This window comes from Benincasa hispida, chromosome 9 (genome assembly GCF_027475165.1).
Source record: "Benincasa hispida cultivar pf3 chromosome 9, pf3_genome.v1.1, whole genome shotgun sequence".
NCBI lineage: Eukaryota > Viridiplantae > Streptophyta > Magnoliopsida > Cucurbitales > Cucurbitaceae > Benincasa > Benincasa hispida.
The window spans coordinates 61,368,426-61,391,388 of NC_143486.1; the positions used below are offsets into that span (position 1 = coordinate 61,368,426).

Consider the following 22,963-nt stretch of genomic DNA (forward strand, 5'->3'; position numbering starts at 1 on the left):
TTTTTCGAATTACATCATTATTCCGATTTTTTTTTTCAAATCTCAATTTACCTCATTATTCCAAATTTTCTTTCTTTCTTTTTTTGTATTTTATATTTTTTTTTTTCTCATTTTCATATGTTAATATAGTGTGAACTTTTAAAGAAATCACAATATTTAAGTGATAATTCATCTTTTATTCTTAATGATTTCAGGTAAAGCATCCCTCATTTTTTTCCCGACAATTATTCCTCTTGCTCTGGCTCATCAAGGTCTAAAGATGTATTTTTATGGTAAGTAAGATGTTGGAAGCATGTGATGGACATTCTCAAATAAATAATCAATAAAAGATTATTTGAGAGGAAACAAAACATTTTTAATTGAAAGACATTTCAAACTTGGTTCACACTTTTAATCGAACTCTCTTTATGTATTCTTCTCTACACACTTGGTTGCATTTTCAATACTTTTGTATTGAATACCTATAACTAACACCTTAGTTAAACACATAAAACACCTTTAAAATCATATATTAATTTATTAATGTATCTAACTCTCTCCAATACATGACCTTACTAATTCTCATCAATTAACTCACATCTTTTAATTCATTTATAACTTATCTAATTACAACATGTTTAATTTTCAGCATCCTCCCTTAAACATGTTTTCTGAAGACTCCAAGCAAAGTTTTCAACTTATTAAACACATCAACTTTGACTGGCTTCGTGAAAATATCTACAATTTGATCTTCAGTCTTCACATATTCAACTTGAAACTCATTTCTTCAAATATAACCTCTGATAAAGTGAAATATTGTATCAATGTTCTTGCTACGATCATGGAACACCACATTCTTTGTTAGAGCAGTTGTTGACTTATTGTCAACATGGATTACAGTAGCATCATCTTGCAAATTTCCAACTATCATAAACAAATTCCTTAACCAAATTGCAAGACAAATTCCTTAGATGAAGAATAAAATAATCCATAATCAAGTGTATCTTTGAGATAACAAAGAATTCTCTTTGCCACTTTTAAATGAGTAATCGTAGGAGGTTTCATAAATCGACTCACCAATCCAACACTGAAAAGAATATCTGGTCATGTGCAAGTCAAATATCTCAAACTTCCAATTAAGCTTTTAAAATATGAAGGACCAACGACATCTCCGTCTTCATATTTGGACAGTTCTATCCCAATTTCAATCATAGTTGTGACGGCATTATAATTCATCATCTTAAACTTCTCTAGAATTTCTTTAGTATATCGTTCTTCAAAATCCAAACTGTTTGATTTTGGGTACCCCTTCAAACATAAATTTTAAACTAAAGAAAATTAACTGAAAAAGAAAATCTCTAACACCTAAACTCTGTCAAAAACTGATTCATGAAAAGAAAACTGTAAAACATGAGAAGACATATGAACTCAAATGCGGAAGCATTTTCTAGTCCCTTTGGCATTATCACGAATTCCTCTTATCAGTCGTCCGAGTATCCTTGTGCTTACCTGAAAAACATGTAAACATAAAGGATGAGTATAAATACTTAGTACGTGACCCATTACCGGGATCAGGCTATGCATTCACATGTAGTGAATGCTTGGGCTAGTGGGACAATCATACTGTAACTACTTTTGAATGGCTAACTAAGACAATAACCTATCTCGCATTAACTCACATGTCTAGTGGCCTAATGGCACACCGTCGAACATAGAAAATGAAACATGAACGTGAACGTCTAGCGGCCCGAAGGCACACCGTCAAACATGGAAAAGTAACATGAACCTGTCGGTTCAAGCATGTCTAACTGTCTAGAGGTATACCATCAAACATGGAAAAGTAACATGAACATGGACCTGTCGATTCGCACATGTCTAACGACCTGAAGGCACACCATCAAACATGAAACTGGACTTGTCGGTCCCCTAAAATAAAACATGCATCGAGACAAGACGGTATATCACCCCTATTGGTCTAGTCATGCATCACATACATAAATTTCATGAGTAATACCACAACTCAGATCATAAAATAGCATACAGATTTAAACATACACAAACTCCTCATAATATTCATATAACAAAAAAAGATATCACGACTTCCAAATATGGCTTCCAGAATCAATTAAATAACTTGATAAATCTAAATTAGGGGCCTGGTGTCACAATCGCACCTTCTTAAGGGTCTCGAAGCAATTGTGCAGCACTTGTTCTCACCCTCAAACAAGTCAGCCAATCCAAGCTCACCCGTTTTCAAATGTTTTCCTTTTCCCCAGGTAGCAGTCAAATCCCCAGGAGGTAGCTCTGCATTTGCTATTATTATAACTCATATGTTAGGTGGTTATTGTAAATATTGTACATATGTTACAGTTATTCATGTAGGAACATAAGGTTTTGGGCATGGGGACTTATGAAACTAGTAATGTGATCTCTCTAAATATTTTGTATGTAAACTTAATGTTTTTAGCCATAGAGGCATAAGTTATTCATGTAGGAACATAAGGTTTTGGGCATGGGGACTTATGAAACTAGTAATGTGATCTCTCTAAATATTTTGTATGTAAACTTAATGTTTTTAGCCATAGAGGCATTTGGTGTGTATAAGATTGCATGTTAGTATCAGAGTTATTTCTACTAGAGTTATTAGGCAGTAAGTGTCAGCAAAAGAGTGATAACTACTACAGTCATGTCTTTTTCTAGGCTCATAGAGTAGTTTAGGATGAGGTGTGACAGTTTGGTATCAGAGCATAAGTTGTGGGAAGGTTAAAGAGTTAGTTGATACCCATTCATATCAAAGCATGAGATTTTGGGTGAAAGAGAGAGTTCATGCATTAGATTAAGTCCCATAAATAAGTCCGTGACATGTGTACTTAATAATTAGGCAAAAATGTTGAGGAAAAGTGGCAGGCTGAGCAAGAAAACTAAGGAGAGGAATGTTGACCCTACCAGCGGAGGCCCTAAAGTTAGACAGGACCCATATCCGAAGGGGAAGAGAGTTATAGACCCAGTAAGGCAAGAGACGACTTCTACAAATGAGTCGAGTACCCCACGGGTAGATGCGAATCCCCAGGTGGAGGATCGATTATTTGATAGAATCGTTCAGAGATTGGCGGTGAGTGTAGGATCGATTTAGACCGATCTAGAAAAGAAATTCGGCATCGAGAGGCTGAAAGCTTTAGGTGCCACGACATTCGATGGAGCTACATATTCAGTAGATGCTAAGGTCTGGTTGGACTTGATTGAGAAATATTTTAATGTTATGAGATGCCTTGAAGACCTTAAGGTTGAGTTAGCGGCGTTCTTGCTATAGAAAAGGGCTGAGAAATGGTGGAAAGTGGTAGAGGCCATGAGAAGCAGTTTAGATACTATGACTTAGCCTGAGTTTAGACAAGTGTTTGAGGATAAATACTACCCTAGTGCTTTTAAAGAAGAAAAGAGGGAGGAGTTTCTTAGGCTGATTAAGGGATCGATGACAGTTGTTGAGTATGAGCAAAGATTTACAGAGTTATCTCAATATGCCTTTTCGATCATTGCGTAAGAGAAAGAGAAATGCAGGAGATTTGAGAATGGCCTAAAAAGAAAGATACGTTCATCTGTTACCTCTACAGCTAATTGGGTGAATTTCACTCAGTTAGTTGAGACCGCTATCAGAGTTGAGTAGAGCGTTTAGATATACTCTAGCTAGGTGCGGAGCAGTTCAGGACTCTAGGGGAGAGAGAGGTAAGAGTTTTAGACCCCCATTCTCTGGATAGTCAGGTATGAAGAGTTTTTGAGGCGCGATCCAGCAGGGTTCGAGTCGAAATAGGTCAAAACCTTTAATTGGATCGAGTGGTAGATTGGTAACAGGTGATGCTAGCGAGTCAGTAGCTAGTACAGGAAGGAAACAATTATACACAAAGTATGGTAAGCATCATATAGAAGTATATTATGGCGACAGGCATGTTTGTTTTCAGTGCAGAAAAGTGGGGCATTTCAAGAAAGATTGGCCCAGCTAGGTCATGGAGCATAGGGTGAACAAAGAGGTGTTACCTAGGTTGTAGACCAACCTAGAGCGACTAGAGCCAAAAGTGAGGGATCTAGCACAGCTAAGCAGAAAGAGGTAGCTGGACGACCCCAACAACAACAGCAACAGCAACAGCAACAGGGTATAGTATACACTCCAGATGTCGTAACTGGTATGATAAATTTATGCAATCAGTCCGCTTATATGCTATTTGATCTTGGTGCTATGCACTCATTCATATCTAGCATGTTTGCATTGCATATAGATAGAGTGCTTGAGCGTATGAATGAGGATTTTTTTTTTTTTTTTATCTCTATGCCTATAGAAGATACTCTAGTTGTACATGAGTATTACATTAATTGTGAAGTAATTCTTGGAAATCAGAGTTTATGGGTTGACTTGATTCCGTTAGAGTTACTAGAGTTTGATGTTATCTTAGGCATGGATTTCCTAAGTAAACATTATGCCACTATGGATTGTTTTAAGAAAGAGATAGTGTTTAGGAAACCAAGTGAAAAAGAGATAACCCTGGTAGGAAGTAAAAGAATACTTCCAGGAAGTTTAATATCAGCAGTGAAGGCTAGGAAGCTACTGAGTAAGAGATGTGAAGCTTATTTAGCCTATGTGGCGGTTTCACAGGATAGGAAGCTGAGACTTGAGGATGTACCTGTGGTACAAGAATTCTTAGATGTGTTCTTTGAAGAGTTACCAGGCTTACCACTTGATAGGGAAGTAGAGTTTACTATTGAGTTAGTTCTAGGTACAACACCTATGTCCCAGGCACCATTTAGGATGGCAAAGATAGAACTGAAGGAATTAAAAGTTCAATTACAGGAACTTGTGGATAAGGGGTACATTAGACCCAGTGTGTCGCCTTGGGGAGCAGCATCTTATTTGTCAAGAAGAAAGACGGTACTCTCAGATTATGTATAGATTATAGACAGTTGAATAAGGTGATCATTAAGAATAAGTACCCGTTGCCTCGTATAGATGATCTCTTCGATCAGTTAAGAACACTTAGAGAGAAGCATGCTGGTTGCATAAGTGGTCTTGCATTTGTGAAGAGTGGTTGGAAGCTTTGCATGAGCCAAATCTCAAAGAAATTCCTAAGTGTCTAAACCTACAACAAGGTGCATTGTTGTGAAAGTCTTCAAGAGGAAGGCTAAATGCAAAGTTTATTTAAGGGTTAGTCTCAAAAGGAAGACTTAGGCTAGTAGCTAATATATACTTTTGTGTTCACAAGATTGACACCAGTGATAGAAGCATATCGACCCTTGAGGAACAGTTCTAAAAGTTGTGAGTGACTAAATATTTAAATTTTTTTAAAGAAACTATTTTTTAAAGAAAGATTATTCACATGCTAGCTATTTTACAAAGTAAATTCCAAATAAATCATGAGTTATGTTTTATACGCATTCTATGTATGAAAGTTTATTGAAAAACCATTTATGTGTATTTAATTACACCAAGCATGCATTAGCATCTTTAAAGACATGTTTTCTATGCGTTATGCTTTACATGCTTTAAAGAGAAAGACATTGTATGACTAGTTTTACTTGAAAATCGATACCGAAGGACATTTGAGAAGGTATTCGAGCAGTTCGATACTGAGGGACATTTTGAGAAGGTATCTGAGCAAAAGTACATAAGGCATGACGATACTTAGGTATGGCCACATTCACGTAGGTAGTTAAAGTCAGAGATTGAGCAAAAGGGTTCTCTCTTGACTAGCAGTTGACATTGGGATTTAACCATAGCAGGGTTATTCTCAACTAAGGAACAGTTTAATGTTTATGATGAAAACAACTTTATATGCTTTATGCTTGGAAAATGTTTATATTGTAGTACAAGGTTACTGTAGAAATTTATATTTCAGTTTAATCTCTTTATTGAGACTTTTGCATGAGAATCAGTTTTCTTTCTTAAGTCACTCACTGGGCTAGCAAGCTCACCCCATTTTCAAATGTTTTTATTTTCCCCATGTAGCGATCAAATCCTCAAGAGGTATCTCTGCATTTGCTCTGCCACTCAAGGACAAAGTTATTGTAACCCATCTGTTAGGTGGTTACTATAAATATTGTACACATGTTACAGTTGTTCATGTAGGGACATAAGGTTTTGGGCATGGGGACTTATGAAACTAGTAATGTAATATCTCTAAACATTTTGTGTGTAAACTTAATGTTTTTAGCCGTAGGGGCATTCGCTGTGTATGAGATAGCATGTTGGTACCAGAGTTATTTCCACTAGAGTTATTACGTAGTAAGTGTTAGTAAAAGGGTGATAACTGCTGCAGTCATATCCTTTCCTAGGCTCAGAGAGTAGTCTGAGAGGGGGTGTGACATTTTCACTCTTAATAGAGGAGCTATACTGTGGAGAAACATCAAACAGAGTTGTATAGCTGACTCCACGATGGAAGTAGAATAGGTAGTTGCTTACAAAGCGACTAAAGAAGTAGTGTGGCTATGCAAGTTCTTGACAGATTTAGATGTGGTTCCAATTATGCATCTGTCCATCACTCTGTATTGCGACAAAAACGGTGCAGTTGCCAAAACAAAGGAACCAAGAAGTCACAAACGTGAAAACACATCGAAAGAAAGTACCATCCCATTAGGGAGATAGTACACCGAGGAGAGGTGATAGCCACGAAGATAGCCCCAGAAGATAACCTTGCTGATCCTTTTACGAAGGCCCTCCCGGCTAAAGTGTTCTAGGGCCACCTGGTCGAACTAGGAGTATGAGCATCATAATATAGGGCAAGTAGGAGAATGTCAAGGGTATTTGGATTCCCAAGTTTATTGTATTTTCTCCCTATTTTTCTCAACATTGTAGACATTATATATTTGTATATTTGTATCTCACTGGAGTATTAGTCTAAGTGGGAGATTGTTGGGAATGTCCTAAACTCGTAATTCGTATATATTGTTAATATATTCTATTTATAAATAAAAGTATTATTGAGTATTTTTTAATAAATTGTTATTGATATTGCATTCTGTTATAAAAATCTATAAACGAATCCACGGCGATAAAATGAGTACTTTACCTTTATGTAGAGATATAAAAAAGGATCGAGTTTTAGTATATAGTCAAAACGGTCTATAAGTATATGGATGAGATTGGGTAACTCACCCTGGTGACACTATTGGATGCGGCCCATTTTGTATACTGATACAAATGATGTGATCGCAAATCATTCATGTGAAAACATGTGAGTAGGGGCATCCTACGCAATGAGTTTGCATAAGGTCGAACCTCAAAATAATCACTTTTCTTTATAACGACCATTTACTATTAAATCTGACTATTTTAAATTCAATGACATAGGATAACTCGATGTTAATCCTAAACTAACTATGAACTCCTGTTTATTCAGGATTATCCTTTGATCTGCATAGGTGAGAGTAGTCCAACACCAGTGCTCAATAAGCCTCCCATTTTGGGGATAAGATTGGATAAATAGCTGGGGACATAGTTCTGCAAGATGGAATTCACTCCTGTCCGATTTAGGTTTAGTAGATAGGTTGTTCTCTTAAGCGTTGATTCCTGGTCTTGAACAATGGGGCCCCGCCCTCTCATGATTGAGAGGGTCATGGTTTATAAATTGGACTATAAACCAATTGTTCAATGGAGGATTCGTGGGAGCTTAAGGAGCAAGATATATTTACATTGGTAAAATGGTAATTTCGACCTAGCTGTAAATACGAATGACCTGTGAAGGATCGACTTACTAATTATTATTTTATAGTGATGAGAGTGCAACTATCGAACTATAGTGGTGTGTCTCAATAGTTAACGAATATTGATTAATTTGGTCTAAAGAGTTTAGCCAATTAATCTCAAATCGTTGGAGCTCATGATCTATAGGTCCATAAGGTCCTTCTACTAGCTCGTAAATTAAATATTGGATTAGTGAATTCAACGAATTTGATATGTTCAAATTGAAATTGGAATTTTGAATTTGATGTGTTCTGAATTCAGTGTAGGGTTTGATTAATTATATTCGTTATAATTAACGAAATTGGAGAGTCGATTAATATTTAAATGTGATTTAAATATTAATTACATGAATTAAAATTCTTTGTAGTGAGATTGATGTTTAATTAATTTAATATTTGATATTATTAAAAAGTTAAATAAATAGTTTAATTAATTAATGTTTATTAATTTTATTTAGAAATTAATTAATTGAATTAATTTTTATGAAATTGATAAAGTATCAGTTTATTTATAAATAATAAAACTTAGTTTTTTAAATCAATTTTTAAAAGGAATTTGAAAAATAAGAAGAAATTTCAAAAGTTGAAAAACCCCACTATGGGTAGCAACTTACTCACTAATCCACTCCAATTCCACTCATAATTATGAAGAAGGAGTTGGCTTTCATGGATGCAATCTGCTTGCATGGTGAACGAGATTATAAATTGAAATTTTTGGGCTTGAATTGAGTCATGCATGCTGAAACTTCAAGCTGAAGCTTACTCCAAAAAAAAAAAAAAACTTTCTTCTTCCCTAATTCCATTACTTTCATTCGAGTACTATAAACATATTTAATGGCTTCATGTCGAAAAGAGGATGACGGTTGCCCAAACATCTCTTGGAGCAACACCATTATCTCACAGGCAGTGAGTATTACTCATGTTTCTTATTAAGTACATCGGATATACTTACTAAGATATAAGCCTTGGCTTTTTAGTTAGCTCTAACCCACCGATCATAGATATCCAGAACATTTCAATTCGCTATTGTATTGGGAATCGGAGAACATTCCTATGTCAACACAAACCTCAAATCATCCACAACTAATATCGTATTAATGTTGGATTTCCAGTTTGAATATCCTTTTTCGTTAAACTTATTGGAAGCAAGCAATTGTATAATTGAATTTGACATTGTTGAAAAATTTAAACAAATTCTATTAAACTTATGCATCTAAATCCAATTTTAGCAAAGAAATAAAGTACCCCTTTTTCGTTATTTATTTTGCAACGCTAGCTTAGTGATTCAGAATAGTTTTTATCGTGGGACAGTCAAAAAAACTTTCGTTGAAGCAAGACAATCCTGACCAAATAATATATCAGAATAACTCTTTATTCCTATAGTTCTTTTGGTTATCGTTTTCGGTCAAGATCTTTACTAACAATTAGTATTTTTTGTAAGTGTGACCCGTTATTTTCAAATCTTATAGAACGTTATAAATATGCCTCTGAGATGGAAGACAATATCCAAGACGAAACTATAAGACCTGTGAAGCTTGGGTTGTTCCAAATCCTATGTTACAACCATCCGTGGGGATCGTCGTGGTTAACGACTAGTTAGTGCCGCCTAAAAACAATAGCAGGTGCAACATATGAATCTCACAGTTCAAACTAATGGAGGAGACCGTAGAAAAATGTTGGCACATTTTCTTCACCCACTTACTATGAACTAGTTCCCTCATTCACCTTGTTATTGACCCATGCAAACACTTTCCGAATGGAGTGGTCACGGTAAAAGTGATACAAAACCGAGCAGGATCTCATGGTGTGAACTCTTAAGGACGTGAGAGCTAATAACTATATATCGAATATATTTTTAATCTTCCACTGAAGTATTCTAAATGTTTGGGTATTTATTTACTTAATCGGTTAACTTTAAACAACCTGAGTCTATATAATTTTTATCTAAGTATAACATTTATATTTGGATATAACCCTATGATGTCTAATTGTTTAAACCAGTTTTAAATCTCACACCACTCAGCAAGCTTATAAAATCAGTTAACAACGCTCATTATTTTAGTAATAATCCCCAGGTAGGAGGTGTTACATAAACCGTCAACATAAGTACCTCCAGCCTTAGACAGGTTTATGAACCGATTTGAGTTTGTAACCAAATTTTATAAGGTAACAATCTATTTTAACAGGTAAAACTAGTTGTTAACCTAAGTGAGCATGTTGTGTATTTTTGTTATGGATTTTAAAGTCTGGTTTCATTTTATAATAACTTAAAAAGTTTTAGACATGCTAAACTTCCACAACATACATCAAAGAAATTTAATATTTAATATATATTTATATTAAATAAAAGGAACCTTAAACATGCATTAACATACTTTCAATGTATGTAACTTGCTTTCTATGGTGGGATTTTAAATCTACATGGCATACTGTATGCACATACAAGATTTATTTAATTATACCATACATCACATGCATAAAAAATTAAACACATACTGATACATTTTAGTTTTTGCATTTGCAAGCAAACAAAGGCCTATGTATTACAAAAAGGGCAAGAAATAGCTCCAAACCGCTTCCAAACCACTCGAACAACTCCAAACTGGACCCAAACAGCTTGAACCAGACCAATCAAAACACTTTTGAATGTGAATTGGGTCAAGTTTGAAGAAAACCGGTCAAATCGGTCAATCATTGACAAGCTGGATCAAGAATCTTATTGTTGGACTAAAATCACACTAGGATGAACTGAATCTCGCTCCTCATTGGAAATCTTGCTCAAACACAATTCAAAATCTCGCTCAAACATGATTCAAAATCTCACTCGAAATCTAAGCAGAAGCTCACAATCTGGAAATCTGCAGCTCAACCTTCTTCATTTCTTTCTTCAATTACATCCTAATTACAACTCTAATGACTTCAAACGATTACAGACTCTTAAACACATATTAAGGCCCATCAAACAAGAGCCAATTACAAGAGCTACAACATAATTGAAAAGATTCGAATGCCAAAACACTGAAAAACCATATCAGTACACTTCATACATTTGATGAAGAACACCAACCAAACTCAAATTAACAATAGTTAAGCACTTAAATCATGCTCTAATACCAATTGAAGGAGTAATACAACATGCAACGGAAGAATTTAGAATCAATAAGTACTTAAACTACATTTAATTTGAGTTTTAAACATGCTACTCATGAAGTTTTCAAAAGAGGGTTTGATCATGACAATACCTTTGTAGTACTCTTTACATTTTCAGCAGAATCTCCACAAGTTTGAGCTAAATTCTTTAGATAGACCATCAACAAGATCTTCTCTACTATGGTCAATAAGGAATGTTGGTAGAAACACTCTAATCAAGCTGAATTGAAGATGAACTAGTGAAGGTGGAGTAGGGTTTCAGTTTTACAGCAGTAAGGATAAAGAGCTTAGTCTTCTTCCAATTTTCATGCATGAAGCTTCATTATATAGCCTTAAATCATGCAATAGAAGATGGTTGCATGTAGGACAGCTTCTACTTGGTGTTGATTGAAGAGTTTATGGTGGAATTTGGTGATAATACACCATATGTGAGTTTAGTGGATTTTTCCAATTTTTGGGGGAAATCCACTAACTCAAAATTAATTTCAAATAATTCAATTTTTACTTAAATAAAACTATTTTATTAAAATTTAGTTTTATATACTTAATTCAAAATTAATTAATTTAAATAAAACTAATTTAATTAATTTAATATCTTACTATCAAATTAATAAAATATCAATTCCACCAATTTGATTTAAAATCAATGTTTAAATCATAATTTAAATATTAATTGATTCTCCAATCTCATTTTAATTTCAATTAAATTAAATGTTTTAATTGCATCGAATACAACCAATTGATAAACCCTAAAATTGAATTTGAACATTTCAAATTCATAACCCTAAATTCAAAATTCATCCAATAAATTATTCAATTCATTATTCCAGTTTATGAGCTAGTAGAGGGACCTATTGGACCTACAGATCATGAGCTCCAACGATTTGTAATTAATTGGTTAAACTCTTTAAACCGAACTAATTATTTTTCGTTAACCATCGAGACATACCACTATAGCTCGATAGTTGCACTCTCCTAGTTGTAGATGTATTTCTGTTCATGTTAACCATAATCAGTAAGTCGAGCCTTCACAGGTTGTTTGTATTTACAGCTGGGTCAAAATTACTGTTTTACCTCTGTAAATACATTTTGTTCCTTAAGTTTCCACTGATCCTCTAATGTACAACTGATTCATAATACCACTTATGAATCATGCCCCTCTCTATCATGAGAAGGTGCAGCCCCGATTGTTCAAGACCTGGAATCAGCACTTAAGAGAACAACCTATCTGCTAACCCTAAAATGGGTAGGAGTGAATCCCATCTCGTAGGGCTATGTCCTCAGCTATTTATCCGATCTTATCCTCAAGATGGAAGTCTTATTGAGCAATGTTGTTGGACTACTCTCACCCACGTAGATCAAAGGACAATCCCAAATAAACAGGAGTTCATAACTAGCTCAGGATTAAGATCGAGATATCCTAGGTTACTTTAGTATGAAATAGTTAGTTTTAACAGTAAGCGGTCGTTATAAAGAAAAGTGACTATTTCGTGGTCCAGTCTTTATGCAAACTCATTGCATAGAATGCCTCCACTCACATGTCTCTACTTGAATAATATGTGGATCACATCATTTGTATTACCTATACAAAATGGGCTACATCCAATAGTGTTACCAGGATGAGATACCAAATTTCATCCATATACTTATAGACCATTTAGGCTATATACTATTAACTTGATCCTGTTTATGTCACTATATAAAGTTAAAGTATTCATACTATAGCCATGGATATGTTTATTTGATTTTCATAATGGAATGCAATATCAACAATTTTATCGAATACTCAATAATATTTTATCGATATATAGAATTTTAACACAAAATTTATGAACTGCAAGTTCCAGGATATTCCCAACATTATTAAATTCCCACGGAAGAATTCCAACAACATATCACATATATTATTAAACACCCACTAAAGTGTCCTACTTGTTTTTGGGTAAATCTTTACTTAGGAATGTTCTGGCTAATTAAATAACCTAAGTTTAGCTGATTTTTCCTAGTATGACTCTTATATCGGGATTAACCTATGATATCTAGATGACAAACCAATTTTATTACCTTACATCACTCACGCATCCTCATAAAACTAGGGTTATTAACTTAGATGCAAGTTTGATCTTCAGGTAGGAGGTATTCCATAAATTGTCAACTTAAGTACCCCCAACTTTAGACAAGATCTCCCGTGGTAAGTAAACAACTCTTGTTTTACCAGTAATCAACCTATTCTAACTCTTAAAAAAGGAAATTGAATTGCTCTGGTTAAACCTAGGTGAGCATGCTTCGTATCTTTTTTTATAAATTTTAAAAGTCTAGGTTATTTTATAACAATTATAAAATAAATTATAACAATTACAACACTAGAACATTCATCTATAACATGTTTCCTTGAACAAAAAAGCTTTAATATAACACTTATATTAAAACAAAGCATGCATACTATATGCATTATAACACTTTTAATATATATCAAATGCAGGCCACATGCTTATCCTATGGTGGGGTTTTATAAAAAACTATATGACATACTTTATGCACACATAATCAAGATCTGTTACTAGGGTATAATGTATGCCCTAGTTTATTGTTTTTTTGTACTTTATTTTTATTGTACATTAGGCTCCCTAAGCTTTAGGACAAGTGGGGGAATGTTGGGAATTGTATCCTAAATCTCTCTGTAATCTCGTAGTTTGTAAACTTTGCATATTCATATTGTTGTTAATACAATAAGTATTATTTGATAAGCATATACTTAATCCAATACATAACATCTGAGGTTATTTCATGTAATTTAAACAAGTATGTAGAGACATACAAGTTGATCTTGTTTAAATAATAACCTAAACGGTTCGTAGTAGATGGATAAGGTTAGGTACCTTATTCTTGTGACACTATGGATACGACCCACTTTGTAGGTGTTACAAATGTTGTAAATTGCTATGATCTAATCCTGATCATTCATGTGGAGACATGTGAGCGGGGGTATCCTATACAAAGAGTTTGTATAAGACCGGACTACAAAATGATTAGCCTCTTTATATAACGCCATTAATAATATAGACTTACATTTCGCTAGGATGACCATAGGTGACATGACTTGAATTCTGAGTGAATTGTGAACTCCTGCTTATGAAGGTAGTCCTTTGATTTGTATGGGTGAGAGTGGCCAGATTGCTAACTCAACAAACCTACCATTTTGGAAATCTCGTCTGACTGGGGAGTTGGGAACACAGCTACACAAGATGGAATTCAATCCTTCTCCGCTGTAGGTGCAAGTAGATAAATTACTCCCTTAAATGTTGATTTTGAGTCTTGAACATAGTGGCCACACCCTCTCCTAGCCCAAGAGGGACTTGGTCATAGTGAGACTATGACATATTGTTCATTAGAGGAATCGATGGTACTTAAGGAGTTAAATGTAACTACAGAGGAAAAACGGTATTTTGGCTCAGCTGTACTTACGAGCAATTTGTGAAGGGTCATCGCACTATTGATTGGTTAGATCCAATGGACACAAAAATTTATCTGTAGTGCGAAGAATGAAGCTGACAGATGTTGGATAATTTAATTAAAGAGTTTAATTAATTATCCGAGTATCGTTGGAGCTTGAATCTATAAGTCCATAACATTCGCTCTGTAGCTCAATAGGGATTTAATCTTTGGATTCATTGAAAGCGTTCAAATTAATTGAGAGAATTAATTATATATAATATGATGAATTATAATGTATTTGATACATTATGAAAGGAATTTGAATATGATTCAAAAACTAATTATATAAATGAGATTCATGTAATTAAATATAAATATAAATATGATTTATATTGAGAGGAATTAAATAATTGAATATGATCAAAATATCATTTATATCGACGAGATTCATATGAGTGGATTTAATATAAATGTGATTTATATTAAATGTCATGTATGGTTGAGAGAAAATAAAATCTATTGTTTATGTTGTATTTGATGCAATATAAAACTATAGATTATATGTTATATTTGATATAACATATAGTGTATATATATAATAAAGTAATTATTATTATTATTATTATTATTATTATTATTATTATTATTAATTCAATTGAAATTAATTAAAGTGAAATGACTTACAATTTCCTCCCCTCAATCTCTCAATTATTATACGTGGGATTCAAGTTGGTTGTAGATGATTCTACTTCCTAATTGGCTCAAGAGAGAAGAGTTTTCTCCAAGAGAAAAGTTCTTTGTAGAAACTTCCCTCTCTTCTTCTCCATCTCCTTTCCCTCTTATAAGGATTTAAGCAAGACCCACAACTCTTGCTTGAATCATTTATCCCGAGAGAATATAAAGGGTTCTCGAGTGGTGGTGTCCGTTCTTGAAGAAGGAGATCCGCGTGGAGAAGGAGTTCTGTTCATGGCTTGTATGAGGAAGTTCTTGAAGAAAAGGGTTCTTTAAAGGTAAGATTTTCTGAAATCCTATGTGATTTTTTTTAAGGCATGCTGTAATTTTAAGTAAATACATATCATTTTGTTGTTTTAGTGTAAAACTTTATATTCAATAAAAATGGAATTTGGAATGATCTTTACTTCTGCTCAAAGGATCTTTTCTAAAATTTCCTTCAATATAATACATCACATGCATAATACTTAAACAACACTAATGTGGACCGGTTTTGGCATCAAAAGCAAACAAACAAATAAATTATTACATAATTCAACAAATAGTTCCCTCGAACCCGCTTCGAACTCTTTGAACCAAACCGAACCGGCCAAAAACCATCGAAATGGCTCTGAAACTCCAAAAGCCAGGTTGAACCAGTCAAACCAGCTCAACCAAGTCAACTGGACTCGTCCAGACCATCTGGACCAGCTGGTCAACGTGTAAGATGAAGTCAACAGCTCGAGGCGTGGGTCGACGGGTCGCGAAGCGGGTGAACAAGGCAGGAACCAGGTCGGACACAGAGGAGGCTGACGTGCGCAGGTGAATTTCACCAAACTAGGAGGGTCAGGTGGACGGTCGGACCGTTCAGATAGCTGGCGCACACGCGTAGAACTCACCGAATCGAGTCGGACGCTACTTTGAGTCGGGTTACCGGGTCTGGAACAACAAAAATAGGTTTGCGAGCTAGCATATGGGTCTGTACTGATTTCTTCTCCAAGTTGATGTTGTCCTCCTTCCCGGAATCGAACAATTATAGCTTAAGAATAACTCTACTAACTCAAACAAATTTATATACCCTTTTCCACACATTAATGCTCATATACATGTGAGCAATTATAAATTTCAACAAGAAATTAAAGAAAACTAATGTCAAAATTGTAATGTATCCACTTTAGTCAAATTCATCACATGAACAACACCAACAAAATGCAATAAAATGTTATAAGCATGCTCTGATAGCAATTGTTGGAAACTAAAGAGAAGCATGCATAGCGAAAGTAATGATCGATATTATTCTAATTATATAAAAACAAGAATAAACATGTATAAAGGGTTAGAAATTACAAACAATAACATCAATTGTTCAATAGAGGATTAATGAGACTTAAGAAGCAAGATGTAATCTTGGAGGTAAAACAGCCTTTGACCCAACCATAATTACGAACAACTTGTGAAGGGTTGACTTACTAATTATGGTTATATCGAGTCGATAGAAATATATCTACAGTGCGAGAGTTCAACTACGATCTTTATTGGAGTGACCCAGTAGTTAAGAATATTGATTAATTTAGTTTAAAGAATATTGATTAATTTAGTTTGAAGAGTTTAGCAAATTAATCTCGGATCGTTGAAGCCCATGATATGTAGGTTCATTAGGTCCACTCTAGCTCACAAATGGATTAAACCTTAGAAAAGGATGATAGTAAATTTGAAACATTCAAATTTTTTAATTAAGAGAATTAGTAATTAAAAATATGATACAATTACCTGTTTAATTATCAAATAAACAAAATTAGAGAATTGGATAGTATTTAAATATGATTTAATATTAGTTACATGAATAGGGATTCATGATTGTGGAATTAGTGTTGAAATAATTTAATATTTGATGTTAATTTAATGTAATTAATTAAATTTCTTTAATTAGTTAGTAATAATTAATTTAAAAATTAATTTTATAATGAATTTTAAAATTTGATTTCATCTAAAAAATTGATCTTGTTCAAAAATAAATTTTAAAATCTCAAAGTGGGTTTATCCCACATTTGACTTGCAAATTCAAAAATTCCACTTAATTTCTCGAAGAGGTGGTGTCACTCTTGGATGGATTTGGAATGTATGCTTGAGTTGAACAAAATCCAACTCCAATTACTAGAAAAGAGAGGACATGCAAACTGAAATTTTCTATATTGAGAGGATGAAGAAGTGGTTCTTCTCTCTCTAGCAGAAGTTAATTCTTCTCATCTCTAAATTCCAAAAAATTCAGCTCATTTTGAATTCCACAATTCAATCTAAGATCTATAAAATAGTAGGAAAGATCAAATGGTAGTGTACAACCATTTACTGAGGAGAATCAAGCTGGATTTTGATAAGGATTGAAGAAGTCCTTCAAAGGTAAACGCTCAAAACCCTCTTTCATTTTATGAACATGTTTACTTAGATGCTAAAATTGATAAAATAGAATGCTTAATCATCTCTTTTTCTTCCACTGATTGCATACTAACTCCTTCATAGACAGCGATAGTTATCTATATAACCATAGATAGTAATCTATCATTGTCTATCGCGGCCTATCACAGACAAACTGTGATATTTTGCTATTAGTTGTAAATACTTTTAGTAGTTTTATCATTTAAAATAATTTTTCTTTATAGAGTTTGATACAGGTTGATAGCAGTCTATCAATGTTTTTTTTTTTTTTACGATTTCTATAAATAGTTTGAATTTTTTTTTTTTGTGTGTGTTTGTGAAAACTTTCTTTTATATATATATATATATAGATATGAATATGGAAGGGGATTATTATTTAAAAACAAACCATCTGTATCCTACACTATAAAAAAAAAATTTTGAATGTATTTTGAAATAGAAGTTAGAAGAATTTACAACACTGACAAATATAATTAATCAACCTGAGTTAGACACGTAGATAGGAATGTAAACAAGTATTTTATTTTCCAACGATTACCGGAAAATTTTGAATGGACACAAAAATTTCACCATTTAGAATATTATATATTATGCCACTGCAACATTATATATAAAAAATCATTCAGAGTTCATCTCAAAGCACAGCCACAACAATAACTCCCCCAAACCAAAATGGATCTTCTCCTCCCCCACATCTCCTCATCGAACCTTGCTCAACCTGCAATAATCCTCACCCTTCTCTTCTTTCTTTATGCTCTCCTCATTTTATTCCGTGGTCGTCATACGAGACTACCGCCCCAACCCGGCGGTGCTTGGCCAGTGATCGGGCACCTCCCTCTACTCACTGGGAAAGAACTCATTCACAATACCTTGGGGAAATTGGCAGACGCCTATGGACCAATCTTTATGCTAAGGTTAGGTAGCAACAAAACCTTGATTGTTAGTGGCTGGGAAGTCGCAAAGGAGTGCTTTACTACCAATGACAAAAAATTTGCATCTCGCCCCAAATTTGCTGCTGCTGAGCTTCTTGGCTATAACTATGCCATGTTTGGGACTAGCCCATATGGTTCCCATTGGAGGCATGTGCGTAAAATAGTCATGCTCGAACTCCTCGCTAACCACCGCCTCGAGAAGCTGCAACACATCCCGAGATCGGAGGTTCAGAGTTCAATTGAGACACTACATGAGTTGTGCAGATCAAATAAGAAAGCGTTAGTGGAGATGGAGACGTGGTTTGGAGATATAACATTGAACTCCATATTTAGGATGGTGGTTGGAAAACGATTCTCCACTGCTTTTGAAGAGAGTGGTGGAGAAAAGTACCATAATGCAATGAAAGATTTTTTTAACTTATTTACAGTGCTTGTTCCGTCAGATTTGTTTCCGTTTTTAAGATGGTTTGACTTCGGAGGGTACAAGAAGACCATGAAAGAGACGGCGAAGGTCATGGACGAGATGCTTCATAAATGGCTTCAAGAGCATCGAGAGAAGAGAAATTCCGATGGAGTGGGGATGGAAGAGCAAGATTTCATGCACGTCATGTTGTCTATAACTGAGGAAGAGGATTTCTCCGGCTACGATATCGATAATGTTATTAAATCTACATGTTTGGTATGTATTAAAAAAAATTAATTGGATACTCAATTTTAGTAGTTTGCCACGTGACTTTTTTTTTTTTAAAAAAATTATATTTTTTCTTTTCTCATTTTTTTGGGACCATGAATATTTGTTTGGGTTTCATGGTCACCAATATCACATCACATACCTATGAAATCCTACCTCAAAAGTAATTGACAATTAATATAATAATTTATATATCTTATAACGATTATGATATTAGGATATCCTTATTTCTTTTCTATGTGGAATCTTCAACTGTGAGATGCTACCTTTTAAATGATTTTTCAAGAGAAAAAGACTATTATTAACCTATTAGATAATTTCTTTTATTTAATCTCACTTACTGAGTTGAAAATCATGTACAGGCTGTCATATTAGGTGGATATCACACCACCACGACAGAAATGGTTTGGGCACTTTCATTACTTGTCAATAATGAAGAATCACTCAAGAAAGTCCAATTTGAATTAGATGAGCAAGTTGGGAGAGAAAGAGAAGTGAGAGAATCCGACATGAACAATTTGATATATCTCCAAGCAGTTGTGAAAGAAACATTGCGTCTATACCCTGCAGCACAACTCTCAGTCCCTCATGAATCTATAGAAGATTGTACAGTAGCTGGATATCACATTCGAGCCGGCACACGCTTGTGGGTGAATCTTTATAAACTCCAAAGAGATCCATGTGTTTGGGAGAGTCCAAGAGAATTTCGTCCAGAGAGGTTTTTGACAAGTGAAAAGAATTTTGATGTAAAAGGACAAAGTCCACAATTCATACCATTCGGAGTTGGTAGAAGAATTTGTCCTGGAATTTCATTTGCCATGAAAGTTATGCACTTGTCACTTGCAAGACTACTTCATGAGTTTGAGATTGGACGACCATCTGAAGAGCCGGTTAGTATGGAAGAGGGTGTTGGATTGAACATTTCCAAAAAAATTCCACTTGAGGTTGTCATAACGCCACGTATTTCACCACAAATTTATAAATGATTTCATCATAAATTATTAAAAAAAAAATATATCACTAGTAAAGTTTGTTTTAAATGCATAAAATATTTAGATTAGACCCATGTGTATTATTTCTTTAGTGCAATAATATATACGGGGTGTATACTTTTTATATTTTGGTCTATTTTAACCAATTAAAATATGTATGCTATAATTTGCAGTAAAAATACAACATGAGTCAAATCCTTAACTTATATATATATTATCGGCAGAAGTAATATTTATTAGCTTTTTTTTTTCAAAATTTTAAATTTAAAACAAGTAATTAAATAGTTATCAATTATTATATATTTTGTTTTGTTTGATAATACATACGTATTTTTGTGGTACCTAGGATTGTTTTTGTCAATGATATCGTTTTTGAGTTTGGGATATAAATGACGAGGGTGTTAAAAATATGTCAACTTAAGTGAGAACATATTTAGGTGTACCTTCGAACCCCTCCATCTAGTTGTTTCGTGTTAATTAAAAAAAATAATACACACGTGGTTAGAATTATATGGATTTCAGTCATTCTCAAGGGATACACTTGTCTGATTTGTTTTCTTATTAAATTAAACATAATATTATGGTATTATAGGAAATTATTTCAAATGGTAAAATTGTTGAAAATATTTACAAGATATAGCAAAATTTTAGAACTATCAATGATAGACGTTGATAGACACTGATAGATTTCCATCAGTGTCTATCAATGTCACATATAGACATTGATAGAAGTCTATTAGTGTCTAACAACATCTATATAAAATTTTGTTATATTTTTTAAATATTTTGATTCATTTTTCTATATTTAAAATAGCCCATTTTGGAGAATTTTTAAAAGTAGAAAAATAAGGAAAACTATTGACATAAAATAAATTTTTTTTAATATTCTTTAATAGATGCTGATGTAAGCTGATAGAAGTCTATTATTGTCTATTAGTGATTGAAACTGGTAGAAATCTATCATTGATAGATGTTGATAGAAGCCTATTAGTGTCTATCAGTAATTTTTTTTTTACTATTTTTGTAAATAGTTTGAGATTTTTTCTATCTTTAAAAACTTGCCTAAAATCTTTAAAAATCAAATGTTTTATCAAAGGAAACCTAAACAAGTTGTTGAATATAACGATAACCTGAACGAAACATACAGAAGTTGAAAATAACAAAATGATTTCAAACATGCCTAATTCGATTAAGAAAATTGAACCAAGACCAGGTTTTAAAATTTACATTAATATATCAATATTTTCAAAAAAAAAAAAATTGAAAAGTATTGTAAATAAAATGTGGGATGGGAGAATCGAATCTCAGACCTTGAGGTCGATAGTACAAGTACTATATCTTGAGTTACGTTCTTGTTGGCAACATTTTTAAAATATTCATGAGTCTGACGTCAACATCATTAATTAATCCGCATTTTCATTCATATGTTTGACTAGAATGTAAGAGGGTTAGATTCTACTTCTAAAAAGTCCCCAATAAAATCTACCATTTCCAGTTATTATCCGACTTTATTATTGTATACACCTAACTTTTCTTCTTTCCTTTATAAACTCAAATGGCAAATTAAATTTAGTTGGTATAGTGAAGAAAAAGACTTTAAATGAAAAGTAAAGGAAATTGGAGAGTGAAAAGTCCACTAAAATAATAATGATCGATTAAAGATTAAAATTAAAATTAAGAACGAATAGCAATAAATAATAAAAGTTGTCAAAAATAGAAAAAGGTAAAAGAAAGTTAATTTTGAAAAAGAAATAATAGTTAAAAATATATATGAATTTACATATATAAAAACAGCCGAAATGGTTTTGGGGTTGGAAAATGAAAAAATACCAAACAAAAAACGAAAATAAAAAATAAAAAAAAAACAAAAACAAAAACAAAAAACAAAACAAAACCGAGGGAGAAGGAAAGTGAGGAAGACCAAGGAGGTGAGATGAGCTGGAAGTAAGGAAATAAATTTATTATTATGTAGTACAAAATTCATAAACGGAGGAGGAAAATTTTCAAAAGGCTTAAAGTAGGAAGTGAAAATACACAATACCATTATTACAAAATAATAATGATATTAGGAAGATGAGGAATTAATTTAGTTGGATGTGATGTGAACAGACACAATAAGGTCTCAAGTTGGAAAATGTAGAAAAAAAATTAAGTTTTATATTATTTCAAGTTTTAATCTAAATTGAAGGGGTCTTTTAAATATAAAAAAATATTTAAAAATGTTAAAATTTTATAATAAAAAATTCCAAAAGTTCAAAATATTTTTGAAATTTTTTCCCTAAATGGAATGATATAAAAAAAAATTGGGTGAATATTCATGATTAATTATTATGCCTTTAGCCTAATTCGTGATTTATTAAAAAGTTTTAAGATTTGTGATGATATATCAGTTGAGAATTTTAGAAATGCATGTGCTTTATAGAGAATATGTTTTCTTTAAGAATAATATGAGAATATTTTGATTTATGAGATTTGAGATAATAGTGGTTTTCAAACCATCAGATCTATGTATCCATAGTGATTATCCATATGTTACGTGAATGTGTTTTCGTAGTATATTAGAGAGAGATACAAGACTTTGGGACCTACTTCGGCGCACATATAGGTTTTGGGTCATGTATGAAGATATTTAGCCTGTTGTGTCTATAGAGTTTACTCTGTGTCAGCATGACCAGAGATTGGGTACATAGTTAGTGAAGATTTTCTACATGATCTTACTTGTCTCTTTGCTTCTTTAGTTTCCTTTTTAAGCTTTCTGATGAGTTAACTATTTTTAAGACTATATTTTTGTGATTTATATTGATTTACAAGTATTTCATTAATATTTTTCATGCGAATAAGTCCAAATAAGCAGTTTTCCAATTGAAGTACTACTCGTTAGATTTGTTAGCTCATCACTTCTTCCTAATTTTTTCCAC

The 22,963-nt window shown here is 33.2% G+C and overlaps 1 protein-coding gene across 1 annotated transcript; it reads left to right on the forward strand.

Moving 5' to 3' along the window:
* The first annotated feature begins 18,043 nt into the window (after positions 1-18,043).
* On the forward strand, positions 18,044-20,171 carry LOC120086311 (cytochrome P450 CYP82D47-like). Its single transcript, XM_039042886.2, has 2 exons — positions 18,044-19,041; positions 19,416-20,171. Exons 1-2 carry the CDS (start codon positions 18,103-18,105, stop codon positions 20,037-20,039), a joined length of 1,563 nt encoding a protein of 520 aa, XP_038898814.1. The 5' UTR covers positions 18,044-18,102; the 3' UTR covers positions 20,040-20,171.
* Positions 20,172-22,963: the final 2,792 nt, after the last annotated feature.